The sequence below is a fragment of the Palaemon carinicauda genome, chromosome 1 (assembly GCF_036898095.1).
Source record: "Palaemon carinicauda isolate YSFRI2023 chromosome 1, ASM3689809v2, whole genome shotgun sequence".
Taxonomy (NCBI): domain Eukaryota; kingdom Metazoa; phylum Arthropoda; class Malacostraca; order Decapoda; family Palaemonidae; genus Palaemon; species Palaemon carinicauda.
In genome coordinates, this window is record NC_090725.1 from 297,783,914 (window position 1) to 297,808,329 (window position 24,416).

At 36.0% G+C, this 24,416-nt stretch overlaps 1 protein-coding gene across 1 annotated transcript in view; it reads left to right on the forward strand.

Annotated features, from left to right (window-relative positions):
- The window catches only part of LOC137657979 (uncharacterized), a 28,041-nt gene extending 4,308 nt beyond the window's left edge, over positions 1–23,733 (forward strand). Inside the window, exons 3-14 of the mRNA XM_068392703.1 lie at positions 3,731–3,925; positions 5,709–5,885; positions 7,298–7,474; positions 9,235–9,393; positions 9,766–9,813; positions 15,018–16,219; positions 18,040–18,117; positions 19,399–19,547; positions 19,991–20,105; positions 20,688–20,811; positions 21,744–21,907; positions 22,938–23,733. Of these exons, the coding sequence (XP_068248804.1) occupies positions 3,731–3,925; positions 5,709–5,885; positions 7,298–7,474; positions 9,235–9,393; positions 9,766–9,813; positions 15,018–16,219; positions 18,040–18,117; positions 19,399–19,547; positions 19,991–20,105; positions 20,688–20,811; positions 21,744–21,907; positions 22,938–23,132 (2,783 nt within the window). The 3' untranslated portion in view covers positions 23,133–23,733. The remainder of the gene's footprint in view (positions 1–3,730; positions 3,926–5,708; positions 5,886–7,297; positions 7,475–9,234; positions 9,394–9,765; positions 9,814–15,017; positions 16,220–18,039; positions 18,118–19,398; positions 19,548–19,990; positions 20,106–20,687; positions 20,812–21,743; positions 21,908–22,937) is intronic.
- Positions 23,734–24,416: the final 683 nt, after the last annotated feature.

A 24,416-nucleotide genomic window follows, 5' to 3' on the forward strand; every position in this document is an offset into this window, starting at 1 on the left:
TAAGTATATCCTTCAACCTATTCATCCATTCGAAAAAAGTGTCTGGAAGTTAGATTTCTGTACGTATAAACTACTTAATACCAGCCAGTATTTCTGTCAAAACCCTGACTAGCAAATTGTTGACTCAGGAGTCACTGAAAAAGCTTTTCACTACCATCTCTCCTAATGAAATTACAAACGTTCCCTCTGTCCACCTTCCTCCTTTCACAACACACAACCCAGAGCCATGGTTCAGCATTTCTGTCAAAACCCTGACTAGCAAATTGTTGACTCAAGAGTCACCGAAAATGCTTGACACTGCCATCTCTCTTGATGAAATTACAGCCGCTACCTCTGTCTGCCTTACTCCTTTCACAAAGCACAGCCCAGAGGCCCAGTTCTTAAGAGCGGAAACTTCAGTTCATATCTTCGTCATAAAAAGTTGACCCCATACTCGAATTCCTACCCGATAATGTCTTCGAATAACTAGCAGACTGATTAGCTGAGCCAGACACGACAATCACATACGGAACTCTGTAAGCCCAAGTGAGATCATCTTTCAGTATATTCCCAGGCTTAAGAGTTAGAAAATTTCTGGACAGCGTAGGAATGGCTCAGTGATAAAAAATCCCCGCAAGTCTACAAGCAACTGTGATCACTTGCAACAGTACCTGCCACTGATACCCAATAAGGGACGATGGGGGACTTAGTACGCGAAGTTCCCACAGACGAAGTTACCAAGAAACATAGTCATGGAAATTCCCAACGCATATACCGTACTCCTCCTCAAACATTTCCTACTAATAATGAATGAGGTTCGCCTGGCCCAGATATCTGTAGAACCCACTAGACCACCCATAGCAGTGGCTGCCACACATTCACAACCTCTAGAAGTATCCAGACTGCAAATCAATGATTAAAATGCCCCCATAGCCCACATCACTCAAAGGCAAGCAACAAGCTCTACGCCAGGATCAGAAAACTCTCACTTCATATCGGAATTTCCTGAAGTATTCAAGGGCTACCTCCAGAATAATCTCATGCACCCTACAAAACACCACATCAGACATTGCATGTACGTTGTAGATGGGTGGCTTCATACAAACTAGCCCACGCAAAGCAATTATTCTAGGACAGGGAACAGGCAGGAATCTTCTAGAAAGCATTTAGTCTGTGGATATCTACCCCATAAAGGGTTTCTAAAGGACACAGCACATGAAGGCTCTATGGGGAATACCAGCGACTTAATATTCAAACAGTACTAGACAAGTAACCCCTACCTAACATTGCGGACATAATTAGTCAACTCAAAGAGGCAAGAATATTCCAAAAAGTCGACCTCTTGAATTGGTGGTATTAAGTCCATTTAGGAAAAAGGGATGCAGGAAAGACAGCAATTGTCACCCGTATAGGACATATACTTTTGATTACAGCTGTTTCGGCCTTCAAAACACAGGTGCCACATTTCATTGCCTTATGGATGACATCCTCTGAGAATTTCTTGGACATTGAATAAATCCCTAAGGTGTTAATACCCCTGTTGACGATTTTCCAACCTATTGCCAATTTCCAACCATTAGGAAACATTGGCATTGTCAATTACTATCACTTTTTATACAAAATGTTGCCATAATCATGTATACCTTATAAGAATGTTTGAAAGGAATCCAAAGAACAGAATTTCAAGCAGAAATGCTTTTGACATTATTCAATTCCATTATATTTTTCTTAAGTTTCTTTAAAGTTTTTAGATTCATTACATTTATTTGAGTTCCATTAGATATTTTCAAGTCCCATTAGATTCATAATGAAATAATGTAATTCATAAGAGATTGCACAACTTAGCTCAGTGCTGTGCCCAGTACCCCCATTTCTAGCTTGGGTAATTGACAAATTGATAAGATGTGGCTTTGACGAAACTTAGTCGCACTTTTCATGTATTTTTGAAGAAGACAGTTGAAGTAAACAAACTTTGTCTCTCTCGGGCTCCCTTGAGTGAAATCTACTGAGGTTAAATGGTGATTACATGGATTCCTTTGGTTTATAAAAAATGAATACTATGTATGCGTAATGATTTAAAGGGACATCGATGTTTTAAGTAAGGTACATCATCATCATCATCACCACCATCTCTTCCTACGCCTATTGACGCAAAGGGCCTCGGTTAGATTTTGCCTGTTGTCTCTATCTTGAGCTTTTAATTCAATTCTCCATTCATCATCTACTTCGCTCTTCATAGTCCTTAACCATGTAGGTCTAGGTCATCCAACTCTTCTTGTGCCTTGTGGAGCCCAGCTGAACGTTTGGTGAACTAATCTCTCTTGGGGAGTGCGTAGAGCATGTCCAAACCATCTCCATCTACCCCTCACCATGATCTCATCCACATATGGCACTCGAGTCATCGTTCAAGTAAGGTTAGGACTTACATGTAACCCTCCCTCAGAGTCCAGTTAGTCTCTCAGAGACAGTTGGGGATTTGGGTGAAGTGCTTCTCCTTAGATACGTTTTCTTTAAAGGTATGGCTCACATGGGAGACTAACATATATCCCTTTTCCGATTTGTGGGTGTTTTCTTGTACTCACGTAATAAGGGGCTGCAGTTCTAGTACGACAGTTTTATAGCTAATCAATCACTCAGTACAACTAGTTTTTGATCGAATGTAGATATGATAAGGTCATTTACGTGTATAAGATAGGTATGAGTTGAGTGAATGCCGAAATCTTATCAAATGAAGTATTCAAGAACATTTTAGATAAGCGTGCTGATAAGGCGATGAAGATCAAGGATAGTAAACACTACAACAACGGACCTCTGTTCAATTGTTACTCATGCATTAGTGAAGATTGTTCCCATTGAAGAAGTATGATAACATCATTATGGTTATTTTTAGCAAATGTGAAAAAGTTATTTAGGAATAAGAAATGAAGGACACCCTTTTCAATTATAGATCGAAATGTGAGTTAACATAAATGTAGGTAAAGGGAAAAGGAAATGCAAAAAAAATAGAATATAAACTTCATAGGTATGGAATCAAAAGTCATTAATTAAATATCAGTGATATAGTGGACAGTATATATAGCCCTCCCTTTCCGATTGGATATAACTTAAAGTAGTGAAATGATTTGTGTATTGCCATGATCAGCAAAGCTGTATTAGTCATAGACACACATACTAGGTTGGTTTGCTGTGGGCGATCAGACAAAAGTCTCCTACCATCACCAATCCGCAGGGACCAGCGTGGTGATGAAAACTGGCCAAACTCCAGGCATGAATAAGGATATTATTGAGGCCTTTGTCCTACTGTGTACTAAAAACAGCTGTATTTGTTGTTGATATATATATATATATATATATATATATATATATATATATATATATATGTATATACAGAATATATATATATATATATATATATATATATATATATATATATATATATATATACATATATACATATATATATACATATATGTATATATATATATATATATATATATATATATATATATATATATATATATATATAAAATGTCTATATATTTATGTAATCACAGGAATTTTTATCTGAAAAATATTGTAACTGTATTTACTTTGCTTATGTGATTGTGCTTGTGTTCTGTACTTTAATCTCCTTAATGTAAATCTTTATTCTCGAATATGATAATGTTTCTTTTAACTGTTTCCAAATTCTATTTCACTTATAAGTTGTAAGCAAGCAAAATGATTTGCATTTTCTTTTATTTCCTCACAGGTCGAATCAGCCCAATTGTGCGGAATGGTGCAAAAAGGAACAGAGGAATTTTTGCAAGCAGATCTTCTCAGACGAGTAATTGCACAGATTTGCACCCTTGGTGCTCAGGCTGGGGGTCCTATGGCGAGTGTGATAACAATCCTAACTACATGCGGGACAATTGTCCCGTGACCTGCAACTCCTGCCCTTCAGGAGGTAAGTTCAAAATTTTTATAGGTGGGAATAGTATAATTTCTTTACGGAACACTCAACATTACCTAGACTACTCTAACCAAGTTATTTGCTCTTTCAATTATCTCATTCTTACTTCTCTGCATCTAAGTTCCATCTTTATAGGTGGAAGTAGTTTAATTTTTTTACTGAGTCCTTCTTCAATATTACCCAGACTGCTCTAGCCAAGTTATTTCCTCTTTTACCGATCTCATTCTTAATTCTCTGCATCTATGTTCCATCTTTATAGATAGAAGTAGTTTAATTTCTTTACAGAGCCCTTCTTCAACATTATCCAGACTGCTGCAGCCAAGTTCTTTGCCCTTTCACTAATCTCATTCCTACTTCTCTGAATCTTAGTCCCATCTTTATAGGTGGAAATTGTTTAATTTCTTTACAAAGCCAGTCTTCAACATTATCCAGACTGCTCTAGCCAAGTTATTTCCTCTTTCACTGATCTCATTCTTACTTCTCTTAGACCTGCCTTCTCATTAAAGTTTCTCTGATCAACAAGAAATGTAGTCTTCATAGGCTACTTATAAGATAGTCTTAATGTTTCAATCAAGAATGGAGAACAAACATGAAAATGTCAAATGATTCGGCTGATTGGGAAAGGGCTTTGACCCCTGAAAATGTTTAATCTGTTTTTGTGTGGATCATTTCCGGTCAGGATTCGGATCCTGGGGCAGCTTATGAGCCAAGGTCCAGGACTGCTCTTTTTCCTGTTTAGTTATTTAACAATTTGTAATCCATCAGATCTAAAATTTTATTTATTTATTTATATGTGTATGTTTCTTACCCACTGATTGTATCTTTGTTTGTTTGTTATTCGAATAACTCAAAAACTATTTAACTGAATCTCCAAGAACAATATGATAAGAATTTGGAAATGATTGGGTCAAATGTCAAGGTCATAAAAAGGTCAAAACGTTTTTTTTTTTTTTTTTTTTTTGCTATAGCGTGGTCAATTTTTATCTGATTTGCATGAAACTAGTGCCAAATGTCCATAATTCAATTACCTATCTTGAGATATATAACATGAAATAGGTGAAGTTATGCGCTCTACCGAGTGCCCGTTATAGTTTTTATATCAATGATAAATAATGTACAGTTGGATACTGGAAATCCTGGCACACCTTGCACTGAGGGAGTGCACCTTGTGACACTTTAACTCTCTGCACTTTTCTCAGAACGAAGTGTGTAATGAATTTCTGCATCCAACTGTACATGCGTTCAAATAAAGCAAGGCATAATACAGTGAACCTCCATATCAAACTATAAGTTCACCTGCTGAGTTATCAACAGCCATTGCCTGACCTTCCCTGGTCCTAGCTTGGGTGGAAAGGGGCTTGGGTACTGATTATATGTATATATGGTTAGTCTCTAGGACATTGTCACTATCTCTTGTCTCTGCCTTTAAACCCCCTTTGGAAATTCTTTTAAAGTATGTGGATTTTCTATGACTTTATGAGTACTCAGTTGAAATCACTCCTCCCAGAAAAAATTGCTATCCTCTGTACTAGCCTCCTGGCTAGTACAGTCATAAGATGTTCGCCTAGGATTCGCATAGCAGCAGATCGCTCTCATCCCGGGACATTGAGTTTAAGCTATTTACTGGGGAAGCCACTGCTGCGGTTGGGCACCACAGTAGAGAGGTTGGGTTTGCCCGACTGACATTCTGGCGAGCATCTATTCTGATTAAACTGGAACTGAAACCAGAAACCTTTACCTTTTCCTCAATATTGTTAGTATTGTTCCTTTTTCCCAGATAAAGAAATCCAACTGAAGGAAAGAATCGATGTACCAAGTGTAGCCGCTAATAAGGAGACCTGTGTTGACCTGCATCGATCTTGTATGGTGTGGGGGTCCCGCGGTCAGTGCAAGTCCAATCGCTCTTACATGCTAATCAACTGTCCAGTGACATGTAATAAATGCATTCCAAAAGGTAAGGTAGACGACAGTATCCTGTCAAGAATACGTCCTCTGATATTACGCGATATCCCTTCGTAAAATTTTAAGGGATATTCGCTCCAGGAGTTAGAATTCTGGATACCTTTGGTAAATTCTCTGGGATATATCACTGTAGTCAAATATACCTAGGAAGCTACCTTCGAAGGAACTTCCATCAGGACGACATGGCTACCTCACCCAAAAATAGATTTTTCGCTTCGCTCAAAATCCGTTTTCTCTGTTCTTTTACTACCATTGGAAATTTGGTTGTCCAATAGTGCCTCACTGATCTCTTGCAGGCTACATCTCATACTAAGCTTACATTCATTTTTTGAATATATCTGAGTTTACTATAGTAAAAAATCATATAGGTTAAACATTTTCTCCCGGTTTCCATAATTTTTCTGTTTTCTGTATTCATAACATTCTGATAGATTGATATTTTGAGATCCACCTGGTGGAGTTATCATCGTGGGAAGCATACACCATTTTTACTTATTTACCTCCACAAAAACTGGGGTAGAAAAAAAATTTAGGTTATTCCTGTTCTATTACTAAAGTAACAACAACAAATTCTCTAGTGGCTAATATATGCTCTTGATGATATCAAACGTATAACATATATCATTCTAGAAATTAACTTTATTTAGTGATTTCTGCATTTACCTAACCTCTACCCATTTCATTCCTATTATGTCCCATCTACCGGTTTGAAAGTTTCCATTAAGTTTATGTAAGAGCCCTTTTCTTTCTATTTTGTAGTGGAACATTTACTTTCCAGATTGTATCCCTAAGTTTTCAGCATTTTACATTGGAGGCCACCCCTCTAGGTACTGTGGGAGAAATTCTGCCTTTTAAAGTTTTTTATATTGTTAGCATGACAGCTTTGCTTTTATTGCCTAGCTGGGAAAGCAAGTGCATTAATTAAATCTAACCAATCCTACTGCTATCAGTGCCTCTATAAAACGAGGTATGAATCACTGTACATTTAACTTTGAAAGAGAATTTCATGTTCAACTTGTTTTTCGATCTTAGCCATCAGCTTAATACTCTTGTTAGTCATTACTCACAAAAGACTGCACTTCAGGGTCTTTGCAGTGTTTCTCTGGCCCCTAGCTTCACTAGCCCTATATCTGTCTTCTTTTACTACCATTCTGGCTTTCTTTCTTCCATCTTGGTGTCCAACCTCTTAACATTTACTTCATAGTGTAACTGTAGAGTTTTCTTACATTTGCACTTGGTCACCTAATGACCTCACAGGCCCTAGATGTTGGATTAAACAGGCAAAATTCAATCAATCTAATTTTAGAGTATATTGGTTCTCTACGAGTTTATAAGTGCATAGTTTAAACCCTCTAAAATATTGGAAAGTAATATTACAATGCCAGCATTATCTACTTTTCCCAGATCAAAAGATTCAACTGAAGGAAAGTAGTGATGTCCCAAGTCTGACCACCCGTCAGGAAAGCTGTGCTGACCTGCATCGATCTTGTAAGGTGTGGGGTTCGCGCGGTCAGTGCGAATCCAATCCTTCTTACATGCGGATCAACTGTCCAGTGACATGTAATTCTTGTATTACAACAGGTAAAGTAGACAACAGTATCACACCAGTAATAAAAGTTTCTCTTCTTGTACTTTTACCCATCATTGAAAACTCAGTAGTCCATTAGTGCATTCCTGGTCCATTGTAGACTACATATCTTTTCATTTCCAGTTTTTATATTTTTTCCTGTTATTCATATTATGTCGTTGAATTGCTGTATTTCACAACTTTCTCTACTTCATACAAGGAACCTTTGTTATTTTGACACCCACCTATTGGAATTATCTTTGAGAGAAACATTTAACTCCACTCACATTTATGTAGAAGAAAATTATGCTTAATCCTTTTCTCTTGCTAAAGTAGCAGAAACATATTAGTTAGTAGCAAACACATGCTCTTGTTCATATCAACTATACATATTACATTCTTGAAATTGATTTTGAATAGTGATTTCTGTTTACCTATCCTCCACCTTTTTCATTCGTTCCATGTCCTATTTAGCAATTTGAGAGCCCCCATGATGCTGATATGACAGCTTCATTTCTTTCTTGTCTGTGACAAGACATTTACCACTATATTCACAACTTAAGGTTCTGGGGAATGCGACTAGTCACAAATTATGTTCAGGGGAAGAAGTCTCATCTTATAGAGCTTTATTTATTGCTAGCTTGATTGACATTACTTATATCACGTAGCTAGTAAAGCAAGTGCATCAGTTACTCTTAACCACGCCTTCTGTCATTAATGCACCTATAAAACCAGGGATAAATCATTGTACTCTATACAGTCTACTTTGAAAGAGATTTTAATAATTGACTAAGCCGGTTTTCCAGTCTTATCCATCATTTTAAAACTCCTACAAATCTAATTTTCAGTTTTCTTTTATTATTATTATTATTATTATTATTATTATTATTATTATTATTATTATTATTATTATTATTATTATTATTATTATTATTAACTGCTAAGCTACAACCCTAGTTGGAAAAACAAGATGCTATAAGCCAAGGGCTCCAACAAGGATAATAGCCCAGTCAGGAAAGGAAATAAGGAAAAATTACTTGAGACGTTTAATTAAGAACAATAATATTAAAATAAATCTTTCATGAATTAGAGATGAATCAACACACCAGATTCATTTTTAAGTTTGGCTGAATTAATTTCACCTACCATCAACATTTTGGTGCTCAGATAATAAAAAGAATTTCTTTATTGTTCATCTAGTTGGTGGAGTTAATTTCATGTCATGTTCTCTGTAACCTGGTTGGACCCAATCCTTGTCTGTTAATCGCTCCAAGTAACTTGGTAAATTTGAAGCCCTCTTTCTTGTCTAGTCATCATCATCATCTCCTCCTCCTACGCCTTTTAATGCAAAGGGCCTTGGTTAGATTTCACCAGTCGTCTCTATCTTAAGCTTTTATTTCAATACTTCACCATTCATCACATCCTACTTCACGCTTCATAGTCTTCAGCCATGTATGCTTGGGGCTTCCAACTATTTTAGTGCCTTGTGGAGCTTAGCTGAACGTTTGGTGAGCTAATCTCTCTTGGGAAGTGCGAAGAGCATGCCCAAACCATCTCCATGTACCCCTCATCATGATCTCATCCACATGGCACTCTAGTAATCTCTCTTAGAGTTTCGTTTCTAATCCTGTCCTGCTATTTAACTATTGGAGATTGTTTCATTGTCATACCATGACTCTTGTCCACTACCACGATTGATATGTCGACTCTACTTTTCAAATTCCATCACCAGACTCTATGAAAAGATAAAGATATACTATCTCGTCACTTTCAGATGAAAAGAGATGCGTCAACAGAGACGATGACGTCACTTGTGATCTGTCCGCTGCTCTTGGACTTTGCCTCGTCAATCCTTCTTACAACCTGCAATACTGTGCTGGGTCTTGCAAGCAGTTCATAGATGAGTGTCGAGGAAGCGGGGAAACAAATAAAGGTAGGAATGAGACACCAGAACATTCTGTTTGCCGGTAATGTGAGGTGACAATGGATGAGCTTAGGTACAATAACGTTTGGAACTCAAAATGGAAAATTATTTTAAAAACTTTTATATGGTTTGAAACGAGTTACTGCAAGAAAGGCAGAGACAGCTTTTTTTTTCTTTAAATACTGGTATCTTGCATTTATTTTACCAATATATTTTTTTCTGGTTAAATCTTGCTCTCCGAAGTAATGGCTCATTTGGCTTGCTAATTGTGAAGAAAGTAACATTAGTTACTGAATAATATCAGTTAAGATAACATGTTATTGTAAAGCACTTTACAAAGTCATAACAACAACAATCCTAAGAATTCAACTTTAATTTCAGATACCAAAACTTGCCGGAAATTCCAGACCTTGAGGAATCCAGATTTCGGTAAGCGAATCTCTTAAAGCTCAATTTGACTTTTGAAGGTTTATTACATGTGAAGATATAGCTTAGCACTTATTTATAGGAGGATTTAGTTAGACTTAGACCTTATCACATGCGACCTAGGAGGGTCAGAAGGTATTTGAGTTAGTTATAGAGGTTATATCCATTGAGAATATGAGATGGCCTATATTTTGCTACTTACTCCGGATATCATATAATTTGAAGATCGGAGTGGGCTCTGGTCATATCACTTAGGAATCTAAGCTGGCTCTGAAGGTTTTACCCCTTGAAGATCTTTGCTGGCTCTGTGATACATGTCATTTTGAGGTTTTGCATTCTGTCCAGAGGTTATTTCACTTGAGGATTTGAGTTAGCTCCAGCGGTCTTATCACTTGAGAGTTTATGTTGGTTCTGGAGGTCATATCACTTGAGGATTTAAGTTGGATCTTGAGGTTATTTCACTTGAGGATTTGAGTTAGCTCGGGTGGTCATATCATCTCCACAGCCAATTAAAATCCTCAAGTGATATTACCAACTCAAATCCTCAAGAGATAAGATCTACAAAACCAACATAAACTCTTAAGTGATATGACCACCCGAGCTAACTCAAATCCTCAAGTGAAATAACCTCACCCTCTAGATCCAACTTAAATCCTCAAGTGATATGACCTCCAGAGTTAACATAAGTCCTCAAGTTGAATAAACTTTGTACAGAACGAAAATTCACCTGACAATTTAAGTTGGCTCTGGAGGTAACATCACTTGAGGGGCTTGAATTGGCTTCGAAGGTTATATCACTGGAAAATTCGAGTTGGCTGTAAAGGTCATATCACTCGAGGACTGGAGCTGGATCCAGAGATCATATTGTATGAGGATTCTATTTGGCTCCAGAGGTCATATCATTTGAGGATTTGGGTTGACTTCGGGGTCATATCACTTGAGGATTTTAGTTGGCTCCAAAAGTCATATTAATTGAGGATTTTAGTTGGCTCCAAACATTGTATCACTTGCGGACTTGAGTTGGCCCAGGAAGTAACCTCACTTGAGGATTTGAGTTGGACTAAGAGGTCATATCTTGAGGATTTTTTGGGCTCCAGAGATCATATTGCATGATGATTGATTCCAGAGGTCATATTCATTGGAGGGTTTAGGTTGGGTTTCGGGACATATCTAGTGAATATTTTAGTTAGCTTCGAAGGTCGTATCACTTGAGGATTTGAGTTGGCTCAAGAGGTCTTATTACTTGAAGGTTTTGTTGGCACCAGAAGTCATATCTTGAGCATTTTCATTGGCTCCAGAAATCATATTGCATGATTATTCTATTTGGCTCCGTAGGTCATATCATTGGAGGATTTATGTTGGCCTCGGAGTCATATCACTTGAGGATTTTAGTTGGCTCCAAAGGTCGTATCACTTGAGGATTTGAGTTGGCTCAGGAGGTCTATCACATGAGGATTTTCGTTGGCTCCAAAAGGACTATCACATGAAGATTTTTGTTGGCTCCAGAGCTCATATCCTAAGGATTTTTGTTGGCTCCAGAGATCATATCCCATGATGATTTTATTTAACTCCCAGATATCATATAATAGGAAGATTTAGGTTGGCTTTGGGGTCATATAAATTGAGGTATTTCCTTGGTTCCGATGGTCATATCACTTGAGGACTTGAGTTTTCTCCAGAGGTAATATCATCACTTGAGGATTTGAGTTAGCTCAAGAGATCTTATCACCAGAGGATTTGTGTTTACTCCAAAGGTCATAACTTTAGGATTTTTGTTGGTCCGTAGATTATATCACATGAGGATCAGAGTTATCTCTGAAGGCCATATCCGTTGTGAAGGTTTGATTAATCTTATTAGGTTTTATCGATAAAGACTTGAATTAGTTGATGAGAAAATCAGGATGATGAGTGATCAAGTATCACCAGAGGTTGTGAACTGGTTCACTTATTAATTTTTCATAAATCAAGCTTGCCCACCGTCTATAATGCATATTAATGGAGGCCTCACTTGCTGATTAATCACACCTCTTTAAAAGAGAGGAAGTTTATAAACAGAACTCCCGCAATTTTAAACTTTCATATAAGGAATTAGAGAAAAGTAAATATGGAATACTTTCAAGAATCTTTCGGACTCTCAGACAAAACTATAGGTATATTTTGTAATGCCCCTTCTGGTAACTAGTTAGATCTTTAACCCTGGATAGGTACGGTCCTCGGACACCCCTTTAAGGGTATACTCGGACGCGAACGACCCCGACGCCAAAAAAAATTCTTGAAAAATCAGTTTTTGCAGTAACCTCCTTTTTTCTTTTGCCAAAAAAACTTCAATGAATGCTTAAAACAACTGTATAGATAAATACTACTCATCTGCAGAAAAACTATTTATTATAAATATTTTAAAAAATTAAGTAGAAAAAAAAAAAAGACCTGACATAAAAATTCATAAAAAAAAAGTTTATACATATATACACAAATCCTTTTAGGAATTGATTCTTGAATGTTTAGGACACATCTTGATGTATTTTGGATGAAGTCAGACCCATGGAGGTGAAGATCTGAAATGAGAAAAAAAGGGTAACTTTTTTTGGCCAAAAAAATTTGTCCAAATTTCATGAATTTTTTTGGGTACCCAAATGAAATAGGAAGTGGCTAATTTTTTTAGGGAATAAACATATGTTATCCTAAAATAGAAATATGTAAAAAAATCTTCATTATTTTGTAAATTACATTTATATCAGGGGCCATATCTAAAGGTAATTTTTTGAGTACTTAGAAATTCCGTAAAAAAATACATATATTTAATATATAATATGATATTTATGCAGGTAAAAATATACCAAAATATCACAAATTCTATAGGGAACAAGAATATATATAGATAGGGCAGCTTACGCTTCGGATATGTCCACAAAATGGCCGCCAACCACACTGACTCAGACTCCCTAATCTGCCACTTGAAATGTAGGAAGGGTATGTCAATTTCAAGGTGTTATTTACTAATCTAATTATTATTGGATATGCATAAAAATTGTATGGTGGGTTGCTGGATAATTGTCGATTATTTTACGACTATGAAATTAAAATTCTGACCCAAAAAAATTTTTTTGAAGGGAAATAAAATCGAAAAAAAAAATGTAAAACAATATTTTAGCTAAAAAAATTTGATGATATTCAATCAAAACAAAAGTAAACAAAATTTTCCGACAAATAAACATCTAGAGGAATCATTACTCTGTGATAGTTCCTTAGTACGTAGTAATTTTGAAAGAATTGGGAAAAAACGAAAAAATGGCAATCACCGGAAAATCGAACACATACCTATATATACGCCATATCTGGCTAAAAAAAGAAGATAGGCATGGGTAGCCAGATCATCTAGAAACACTTTCCAACACTATAAAATTATAAGTTTTGCGACACTACTTGCCAATTCCTTACGGTAACATGACTAAGCAAAAAAATGCAAAACAAATAAAAAGGGGCACTCGTGGAAAAATGGCCATTCTAATATACGGCATTTCAGAAAAAAAAAATTTCAGCCACGTGCTAGGCAAACCATCAAGGCATATTTTCCGACAAATAAACATATAAATGAAATATTACTCTGTGATAGTTCCTTAGTACGAAGTAATTTTGAAAGAAATGGGAAAAAACGAAAAAATGGCAATCACAGGAAAATCGAACACATACTTATATATACGCCATATCTTGCTAAAAAAAAATAGGCATGGGTAGCCAGATCATCTAGAAACACTTTCCAACACTATAAAAATATAAGTTTTGCGACACTACTTGCCAATTCCTTACGGTAACATGACTAAGCAAAAAAATGCAAAACAAATAATAAGGGGCACTCGCGGAAAAATGCCCAACATTCTAATATACGGCATCTCAGATAAAAAAAAAAACATGCACGTGTTAGCCCAACCATCAAGGCACACTTTCTAACACATAAACATGAAAAAAAAATCAATAATATACGGCAATTCCTTACTACGTAGTAAATTTTTACAAATATTGAAAAAAAACAGAAATTGGCAACCGCAGTTAAATACCCAATATACCAATAACTACGTCGTATCTGACAAAAACAAAATCACGCATGGGTAGCCAGATCATCTAGACACACTTTCCAACACTAAAAAAGTAAAAGTTTTACGACACTATTTCGCAATATCTTACGGAAAAATGACTTGGCAAAAAAATGAAAAAAAATGAAAAAGGGACACTCGCGGTAAAATGCCCGACATTCTAATATACGACATCTCAGATAAAAAAAAAGACATGCACGTGTTAGCCCAACCATCAAGGCACACTTTCTAACACATAAACATGAAAAAAAATGAATAATATACGGCAATTCCTTACTACGTAGTAATTTTTACAAATATTGAAAAAAAAACAGAAATTGGTAACCGCAGTTAAATACCCAATATACCAATAACTACGTCGTATCTGACAAAAACAAAGTCATGCATGGGTAGCCAGATCATCTAGACACACTTTCCAACACTAAACAAGCAAAAGTTTTACGACACTATTTGGCAATATCTTACGGAAAAATGACTTGGCAAAAAAATGAAAAAAAATGAAAAAGGGGCACTCGCGGTAAAATGGTCCTCGTGGTGATGAACGACATTTTAACTAAAAAAAAAAACATGCACATGGTAGCCAAACAATCCACCAAGACTTTCCACAACTGATAACCTATACAAGTTGCACCATTCTACGACAATTTCATAATACGTAATAACTTTGATAATTATGCAAACTACCCTAGAAGGGTAAACTCGGACGCGAACGACCCCGACGTGTCTCAGAAATCGGGGAAGGAGTACAGCTACAGCAATGCACATCTGGACACTACTAGAGCGTGTAGGGGAGACACCTCCTGCAGGTCGATCACCCACAAATTCAGTCACGGGGGTGAGTCACGTGAGAAAAACCTGTTTTTTTTTGACGCTCGGGGTCGCAAACGACCCACCGTACCTATCCAGGGTTAAACTGGAATAAAAGAGTATTTTAAGTAGCATTAATGGCTAAAGAAGTGAAAGGAATAGAAATGACATCCTATTTCAATAGGCTATAGCTAGTAGAATAATCGATGATGGTATTGACAATATTATTTTCTTGTTACAGTTACGGCGAACATTGACTGTATCAGTGAAATTAGTATACTACTAACCTTTGGCTTTTGCATTTCTCAGAATGTGGAGTGATTCCACCATCAAGCCAGGCTACATTAGATGAAAATCAGCAATCTAAGATGGTACGAACGCCACGGAGATTGGATAGTCCTGTAGACGAAGTCTCTAACCCATCTAGAAAAAACAATAACAAACGAAAGAAGAATAAACGAAAGAGGAACGGTCAGAGGAGGAAAGAAAACAAAAATGATGAGAATCGAGAAGACCAGAATTTGGAAACTACACCATCTAATACCATGTCATCATGCGATTGCCCGGCAATTGCATCATCTAGTCAGGCCAGGCTACCGCGTCGTAAATCTAGTAACGAGTGCTTGTGTACTTCAACTCCACCATTGATAACAACAGCACCATCAGAGACAACAACCTTTTTCACTGATATTGTAGAGACTAACACTACCCCATGGTTAGAATCTGAAGTAAGAATAGCAGAAGACACTGTAACAAAGTCTACGCTTCTACCAATCAGTTCTCCTACATTGGAAACAACAGTAGAGAGCGTAGTAAAACAGGGTGACACACAGGATCTTCTCTTCAATAAAGAAATTCAAACTTTTGGAAAACCAGTGCCAGGCGAGAATTCTTTGATTTCAGATGCGTGGTTTCCTACGTTGGCAGTCATTGCTCTCCTTCCCGCTCTTTTCAGCATTCCTTTTTACGTTGAGTTTGGGGCTATTGAGGCATCTAAGACTGCACCCCCTCCACCACGTCCTCCACCTCCACCTGGGCCCCCACCTCCACCTGGGCCCCCACCTCCACCCGGGCCTCCACCTCCATACGGTGCTCCTCCTCCTTCCTTCGGACCTCCGACTCAACCCGGTCCTCCACCTCCCTTCGGCCCTCCGCCTCCCTTCGGCCCTCCACCTTCTCAAGCTAAACCTAAGATTTCTTATATTCCTGAAGTTCGTCCTTCACCTTCATATTCTTTCTATCCTCTCCACTCTATTAATCCTCACCAAGGCCATTATCGAATCCCATCAGCTTCTTCACGCATTGCATCGCTTCCTTCATCAAACGCACCAGTTGTACCTATACTTCAAGCTCGGACTGATGATCCTGAAACTTCGATATTTGTGCCCCATTGTGATCTTGCAGAGTACCTCTCTTTACGAGAAAAGGTAGACCAGCTCAGCAGAAGGAATACTGGTCGGCCATTGGATCCTGAGGTGGTGCGCCTGTTAGAATCCATGAACTATTGCAGGGTAAGGATTCTTGACTTATAACATTATAGTGGAAGACTCTTAGTTTTTAGATATTTGTTTTCAAACTAACTTTTACCACCTACTTCTATATTAGTGGGGTACTAACAAAAGTGTCTAAAGCAGAGAAAAAGACCATGGATTTAAACATATTGACTTTATCAGTTGCTAATACATGAGGATGAATTCAATAAAAATCCCATAAATTTAGTCTGGATTTCATTATATTGATATATTGCAATTAAAATGTAACAGGACATAGTTTTTCGAGGAAGTATGTAAAATAGTTACATCCTTAATTCATCTCTTAAACATCTGGCAGTATTTCAATCTTCTAAGTATTTGGTGTAGGGTTTTTAACAAGATTACGCAAGATATTATCTATTGAATTTGTGAAAGGTGAACTCGTTCGTTTCTGGCAAAAATAAATCATATTTTTGGAAAGAACTGGGTCTGAATTGAAACACTGGGAGGGGATTAATTACTCTGCATTAGAGATAGTTTGCAGTCTGGTAGCTGTTCCTTTATTAGCATGTGAAGATAAGGGGGACTTCTCTTTAGAACAGTTTTTCTAATGACCCCGATATGTTCTGTCTACAAATGGACATTCAATATCATACAGAATATCTTTCATATTTATCACTATATTTGCAACTGTTTGTCATATTCAAGAACATCTGAGAAATAATTGCTCTCGTGGAATTTGAGTTGCATTTAGAATAGGTTTGATAACAAACAAATCTTGTTGGTGTTTCCAATTCATCAATTTTCAAAGGTACTGATTTTAATATTGCTGGTACTACTGTACTACTAATGATAAGAATTAAACTTACTATCTTAACTTCAGATTTATGTCAATTAAATTATATTAAATTTTCTTTAATTAAATTGGATAGGAGCGGTGAGTCGAGCTCAACACCGTGTATATTAAAATGAATTTGGTATTATTCAATTATTTTTATATCTTATGCGCTTAACTAAATTTCTTCCTGTCTCTAGTTACTCATTAGTGAAGGAGCTATCTCAAAATGTTTGTGATAAACTTAAAAATATATCGAAGGCCAAACTTGAGTAAAAATAAAATCTAACTATGATTTGAGATGAACCACTCTTATTATTGTTGTGGATTAAAGAATTTGATCTTTGTTTGATATGTTGCAAGTTTAGACCTTTAGAATTTGAGAGGGACGTTAAATCAGCCCCAATGAACTTGGTGTTATTTTTTCCTAGATTTTATATGAACTCTGGAAAATAACCGAATTTGATGGATTCACTGATGAAGTAGGTATACATTTCGTGAGTTCTTTAACAAATGTTTTATTTTATTTTCAATTTTTCAGGGCTTATTAGATATGCATTTTTTTTATATTCATCATGTGGAACATTTGATAGTTTATTTTCAGATATACCTTATGAAAAAGCCAGGTTACTGAAACCTTGCTTGCGAGGCAACCCTCTCTCAGCTAACTCCGCCCACCTACCTCTCGTAATAATAAAAAAAGAATAAATCTAAACACTGAGAGTATTTCTCGACTTTTTTTTTTCTCTACATTAGACAACTTTATCAAAACAATACATTGTCATTAACGACCAAATCCATTGCCGTATTATAAGGTCCAAGAGCAGAGTAATTGACACCCCAAAAAAACTATAAAAAATAAATTCTTTCAGCAACTCGAGACAATTTATTGGCACCTTAAGTTGTAATGTACCTCTTGGTAATTTCTTCCTTGAAGATATTAAATTCCAAATTTATTCAAGTCTGAAAGAAAGATTCATTTGCCTGAGCTATTGTGATTCCTGATTCTTCTTTTCTTTTCCAGTATGGGTTATCAGGAAGATCTGGTACAAACAGTCTTAATATGTCATTTGTGGAGCCTCCTCCAACATGGCCAGGGATAGTAAGTATGGTTTTATTCTGTCCTTCTTGATTGAGAGTGTTATAGAGAGTGTTATATATATATATATATATATATATATATATATATATATATATATATATATATATATATATATATATATATAAATGTATGTGTGTGGATGTTTATGCTATGTAGAGAGTTCTAGCAAGAGAGAATCTAGCTAACATATTTACATTGTACACTTGGTTTACTCTCTCTCAAATATAGTTATATATATTACTGTATACACACACACATATATATATACACACACACACACACACACACACACACACACACACACACACACACACACACACATATATATATATATATATATATATATATTTATATGAGAGAGTAAACCAAGTGTACACTATAGATATTTTAGCTAGATTGGCCCTAACTAAAACTCTCTACATAGTAGAAACACCCAGGATTAGTGGTCTAGCTAGATTCAATGTCCAATTTCGGTTTAATTGTTGTAGTCTAGCTAGTGTGGTAGTGAATACAAGGTGGATAGCACGCGCTAAGACTGCTATAGATATATCTGTGATCATAATTTATTTTTTATTTACGGAGGGACCTGCTCTTCAATGTGAGTAAAATGACGTTCAATGAAAAATGGAAATACTATATTATTTACTAAAGTATTTTCTTCTTTTCATGTACATGAATGTTTTGTAATGAATGTATACATATATACAAGGTGCTATCCATCCATAGTACCTGTTGCTAAGAATCGAAGTGCAAGCATTAGCCTTTCTGAAGGGGGTTATCCTTTTTTCTTTTAATTGTAGGGGCTACCTTTCTTAGCAAATATTCACAATCTTCAGAACACATATGTAGAAAGTTCTTATAGGGTATTACTTCATCATCGTCAACCAATTCTCCTGAAAGTTTGACATGTGTTCCATCATAATTTTGCCTCGTTATGCATTTTCTGACCCACACACTTCTCTTTCTCTTTTTTTCTTCAATGCCATCATGAGTAATGTTACAGCTGTAGTAACTTGGAATATCTAAAGAAATTAATTCAGTTAATTGTTCCATGAACGTTTTGCCTTACGTATAATTGTAATTCATTTATTTATGTATTGAAGTGTCATATCTTAAGCGAATGAAAGTCCCAATACAGATATATTTAAATAAATCATTGCATTAAAGAGATAAACTTTTTTATCAGGTTTATGAATAAATGGGCATTTCTTCAAACAAATAATTAGTTACTTGATTTCTATCACCATTGATGAAAAATGGAGCTAAATCCCTTGATTTCAGAGTTATCCAGCATTGTTTATCAGCAACGTCCATGAGAAACTCAAGAACGCCAGAATTGATGGAAAGCGCGGGAGCGAGTTCTATTGTGGCGGATCTCTCATCACTCCCAACCACATCCTCACTGCTGCTCATTGTCTGATCACAAGCAGGTGGGTTAAGACCTTTCACTTTCCAAAATATGCTGGGGGTTAAATGCAACTCATTTCCAAATGTTCCCAATTTTATACAATTTATCAATCAATTATTCAGTCTTAGAAAATTTAAAATAAATATTTTAAACCATTTGAAGTATTTCAAATAAGGTTACAAAAAGGGTCATGTCTATCAAATGTATTTCACATATTTTCCCAAGTAATTTCCTTGAACTGGTGTCATATTTATATTGTAACTGCAATATTGTGTATTTGGTATGACTCAAAATGAATGACCCCTGTTTTCCTAAAATCTTTCTAGAAAATATTGCGATTTCTGAAACTTGATTGGTACGTAAGCGGATTTCTTTTATCCATTCATGTTTTAATGTTATACTTATGGCTTTGAAAAGGCATTAACTTTAGTGTATCTATTCATTACCTTGTTTATTCTTTTCCAGGCCATCTGTCATTCGACTTGGTGAAGACTTGACAAACACCGCAAGCAACTATAAGGTTAAAAAGGTCACTTTGCATCCCAAATATGACCCGAGGTACAGATACAACGATATTGCGGTAAGTTTCGTCTCTTGAAAAGTACAGAAAGTTTCCTTGATTTCAACTTCTCGTTGAATGTATAAGATTTCTGCATTTAGAAATGTGTAGTAGTGCAGTAAGTTTTACCACTCCCAGAAGTGCATACAAACTAAGTGATTATCTTTGCAGTTGAAGCTTTTAAAAAGCGTCATAATTCGTTATCTAGGTTTAGTAAGTGTTAAAGATGAATTTTAGAAGTAGCAACACTTTCAGAAGTGTATAAAGTCTCACTGAGTTTCAATATATTTCAAAACATAGTAAATTTTCTTGGTTTAAGAGATAAGTAAACACATTTATTTTAGAATGATGTATTGTACATAGGCAGTAAGTTATACATATAATGATAATAAAAAATGCATAATTATGCAACAAGAAATTTATATATATTCACTTAAAATCAAGCATTTATAATTTTGGATAGTAGGCTACATACGATGCTCATTTCAATGTTCACAAAACTTGATTTGCAGACATATCCATCAGACTATTAGTTTACCAATGAAAAATTACATCTGTAAAAAATACTAGAAGAAATTTATTCAATCAAATTATTTCTCCAAGGTGATTGAACTGGAGAGCAAGGTACGATTCCCTCGACTTGTACGCCCTTATTGTCTACTTCCTCACAAGCTAGAATTGGATGGAGTTATAGGTGCTGTATCTGGATGGGGTTATCAACCGGATGGTAAGATTTAGATTTAGATTTAACGAGTAACATGTCACAAATGCAAGAGTTAGATGGATTTATAGGTGCTGTATCTGGATGGGGTTATCAACCGGATGGTAAGATTTAGACTTAACGAGTAACATAATGCAAGCGTTAGATGGAGTTATAGATGCTGTATCAGGATGGGGTTATCAACCGGATGGTAAGATTTAGATATAACAATTAATACTTTCACACAAGCAAGAGTTGGATGGAGTTATAGGTGCTGTATCAGGATGGGTTATCAATCGGATGGTAAAATTTAGATTTTTCAAGTAATACTTCCTTGCAAGCAAAAGAGATAGAGTTATTGGTGCTGTATCGGGATAGGATTATCAACTGGATGGATGGATTTAGATTTATCAAGTAATACTTCCTTGCAAGCAAAAGTTAGATGGAGTTATTGGTGCTGTATGAGGATGGGGTTATCAACTGGTTGGTAAGATTAGATTTAACGATTAATACTTTCACACAAGCAAGAGTTGTATGGAATAAATAGTATAAGCATTCTGTCATGAACCCAAAAATAAGCAATGCAGGAATGGGTAAGAATTACTTGAATAAGAATTGATCAATAAGGTTAGACAAAGTAAAATATATGCTTATATGTTAAGTTTTACTTCTTGAAATCTCCATACTCTATAACATTGACATGAGAATTATATCTATTTATAAATTCACTTATTTAAAAGTGGGTATCATACTACATCATATACAATGAAATCATAATTAATGTAGTCATATTACTACTTAAGCACCTCCATGCAAAAATCTTACTGAAGATGTGTAAAGTTTTTAACAAAATTTCTTAGTAAGAATTCTTTATCATCTTCAATTAAGTGTTTTTCAATTTTCATCATATGACTCGAGTAATCATATCATCTCATTTAATAGAAATATCTTATTTTCAGAGTCTGCTTCATTTCTAATGGATACCAAAGTCACCATGACTTCTCCGGAGAATTGTAATTCGATATACAAAGGGGACAAGCTCTTCCTCCAAGAGTACCCTGAAGGACTCGACGAGTCCTTCCTGTGTGCAAGCAATAGGAGTCCTGGTGGAGATCAGTGTCGGGTAAGGATCTAGGACCTATATATGCTTCAAATGTATATCTTGATTGTTAATGCCAGCTAACCATGTCGTTTCTCTTGTTATGCCTAGTTTAGCAGAATATGGACAGCTCTAAAGTCTAAACATATGTATCTCGGCTAATCTTGCCAGATTAGCCCGCGTATGCAGGAGAACCTGTTTGAGTAACCAAGCTAAACTGGATGATATATCAAAACCAATCAAGTCAGGCTTACCTTTTTAATATGTTACATTAATCATCATAATTAGACTCCCAAGTTTATTTAAAGATTATAGATGTAATTTAATATATACATGTTTTCTTCTAAACTCAACCTATGATGAAGGCAATTATATTCCCTTGATGAAAATAACAGTAACTATGAATCTGTTGCCATTCTAACTTTATACAGTGGCAGATATATTCAGCCAGATGTAACATTTAATTCAAATGAAATGTTCATCATCATCATCATCTCCTCCTACACCTATTGACACAAAGGACCTCAGTTAGAGTTCGCCTTTCGTCTCTATCTTGAAGTTTTAATTCAGTACTTCTCCCATCTCCCACTTCGCACTTCATACTTCTCATCCATGTAAGCTTGGTTTTTCCAACTCTTCTAGTGCTTTGTGGGGCCCAGTTAAACATTTGGTGAACTAATCTATCTTTGGAAGTGCAAAGAGCATGTCCAAACCATCTCCATCTACCCATCACCCTGATCTCATCCACATATGGCATCAGAGTAATCTCTCTTATATGGTTTCATTTCTAATCCTGTCCTCCAATTTAACTCTCAATATTCTTCTGAGGGCTTTGTTTTCAAATCTACTTGAAATCTTCATATCTAGTATTAATCCAAATGATATGAAATAACTCCCATGTAAATTATACTTTCCAAAGGAGCTGAGAAAATAATGGAATCTGTCAATCCAATAAGTCAGCATAAGCCATTTTTAATCATGCTAATTCACTAATAAGGATTTAGTGATAATTTCGTATATAGCATGCGTTATTTATCTACATTCTACATTACAGGGCGACTCTGGTGGCCCACTAGTCACAGAAGGAGTGAATGGTCGAATCAGAGGAGTGGGCGTAGCGAATAGTGCCAGCGGTTGCAGCAATCCTCGACAACCAAGCATCTATTCTCGTACATCTGCCTTCCTACCTTGGATTGACCAAGTTGTTTATGGGCCTTGTGTTGAACCATCATACAACACTGTAGCGTAGAAGCAACATACATTGGAGTCTAAGATGCTGTTTACGTCGCCATGATGCACAATTGGGTGTTAAAGACAATTGTGACCTCTGTATCTTAAGTTTTGAGATCATATTGTTTACAGTAGAGGCAGATTGGTGTACCTTACTTTCATCTGGTCTGGCTTAATGACACAATTAGATGGAAAGTAGCCTTCATAATTGAATGACAGAAAATATAAAGCATAAATTCAGAGTAATTCTAAGAACATGAGTACCAAGCTTCTAGAACATAGGGTTATTTACTCTTATGAACTGGAAATGACTGCGACTTTTAGCCATCCCCTACTGGTTGTGGTTAGTGAGTGCTTCATATAAATAGACAATGCAATCCTTTTATTTATTTTAGCTGTAATCTTTTACTCTTTTGCTAGTGTTTATGTTAAGAAACAAGTCCAAGTTTGGATGCGTACTCTTCGATTCTATTTTAATTCATTCAATCACCCTGTTTTACTTGTTAGTTTGTGTAAACGTTATCGTGTATCTCATTCTTATTTATCTTTGTAATCATTCATGGATCACCACACACTAATTTTGAATAAATTCAGACCCCATTTATCCTCATAAATGGGGTTTATAGAAATAAAATATGAGGATATTCATTACCCTTGCATTATACATAGATTAGTCTTGTCTGTGTGTCTCTATGTTGCCTCTTTTATGCTTTTCAAATCAACTTTCTTATTCTGCGAGTGTTTTGACAGTGATGATCAAACAGTAAGCGAACAATATGCATTGTGAAATGTTAAATATTCCCAGATGAGCATCATAAAACGACCGTGGAGGACCTGTAGAGAGTGGGGTTCCCCCTGTTGTACGGGACCAGATAAGCATCCCTTAAAGTAAGTAAGTAAACTACTTTACAAAACCATGAATGAAATGTTTGTGGTGTCTTTTTCAATTAAATCATATGTTCCTGCTGCTCTTTTGCTCAGGGAAATTTGAAATACTTGAAAGATTTGGGTAACTACAATTACCCCACTCTTATACCCGACTGGTTATCATTGCTGTTTGCTCAGGAAAATTTGAATTACTTAAAATATTTGGGTAGCTACGATTCCTCGACTCTTATACCCGGCAGGTTCCTGCTGCTGTTTGCTCAGGGAAATGTGAATTTCTTAATGTATTTGGGTAGCTACGATTATCCCCCTCTTATACCCGACTGGTTTCCATTGCTGTTTGCTCAGGAAAATGGGAATTACTTAATGTATTTGGGTAGCTACGATTATCCCACTATTATACCCGACAGGTTCCTGC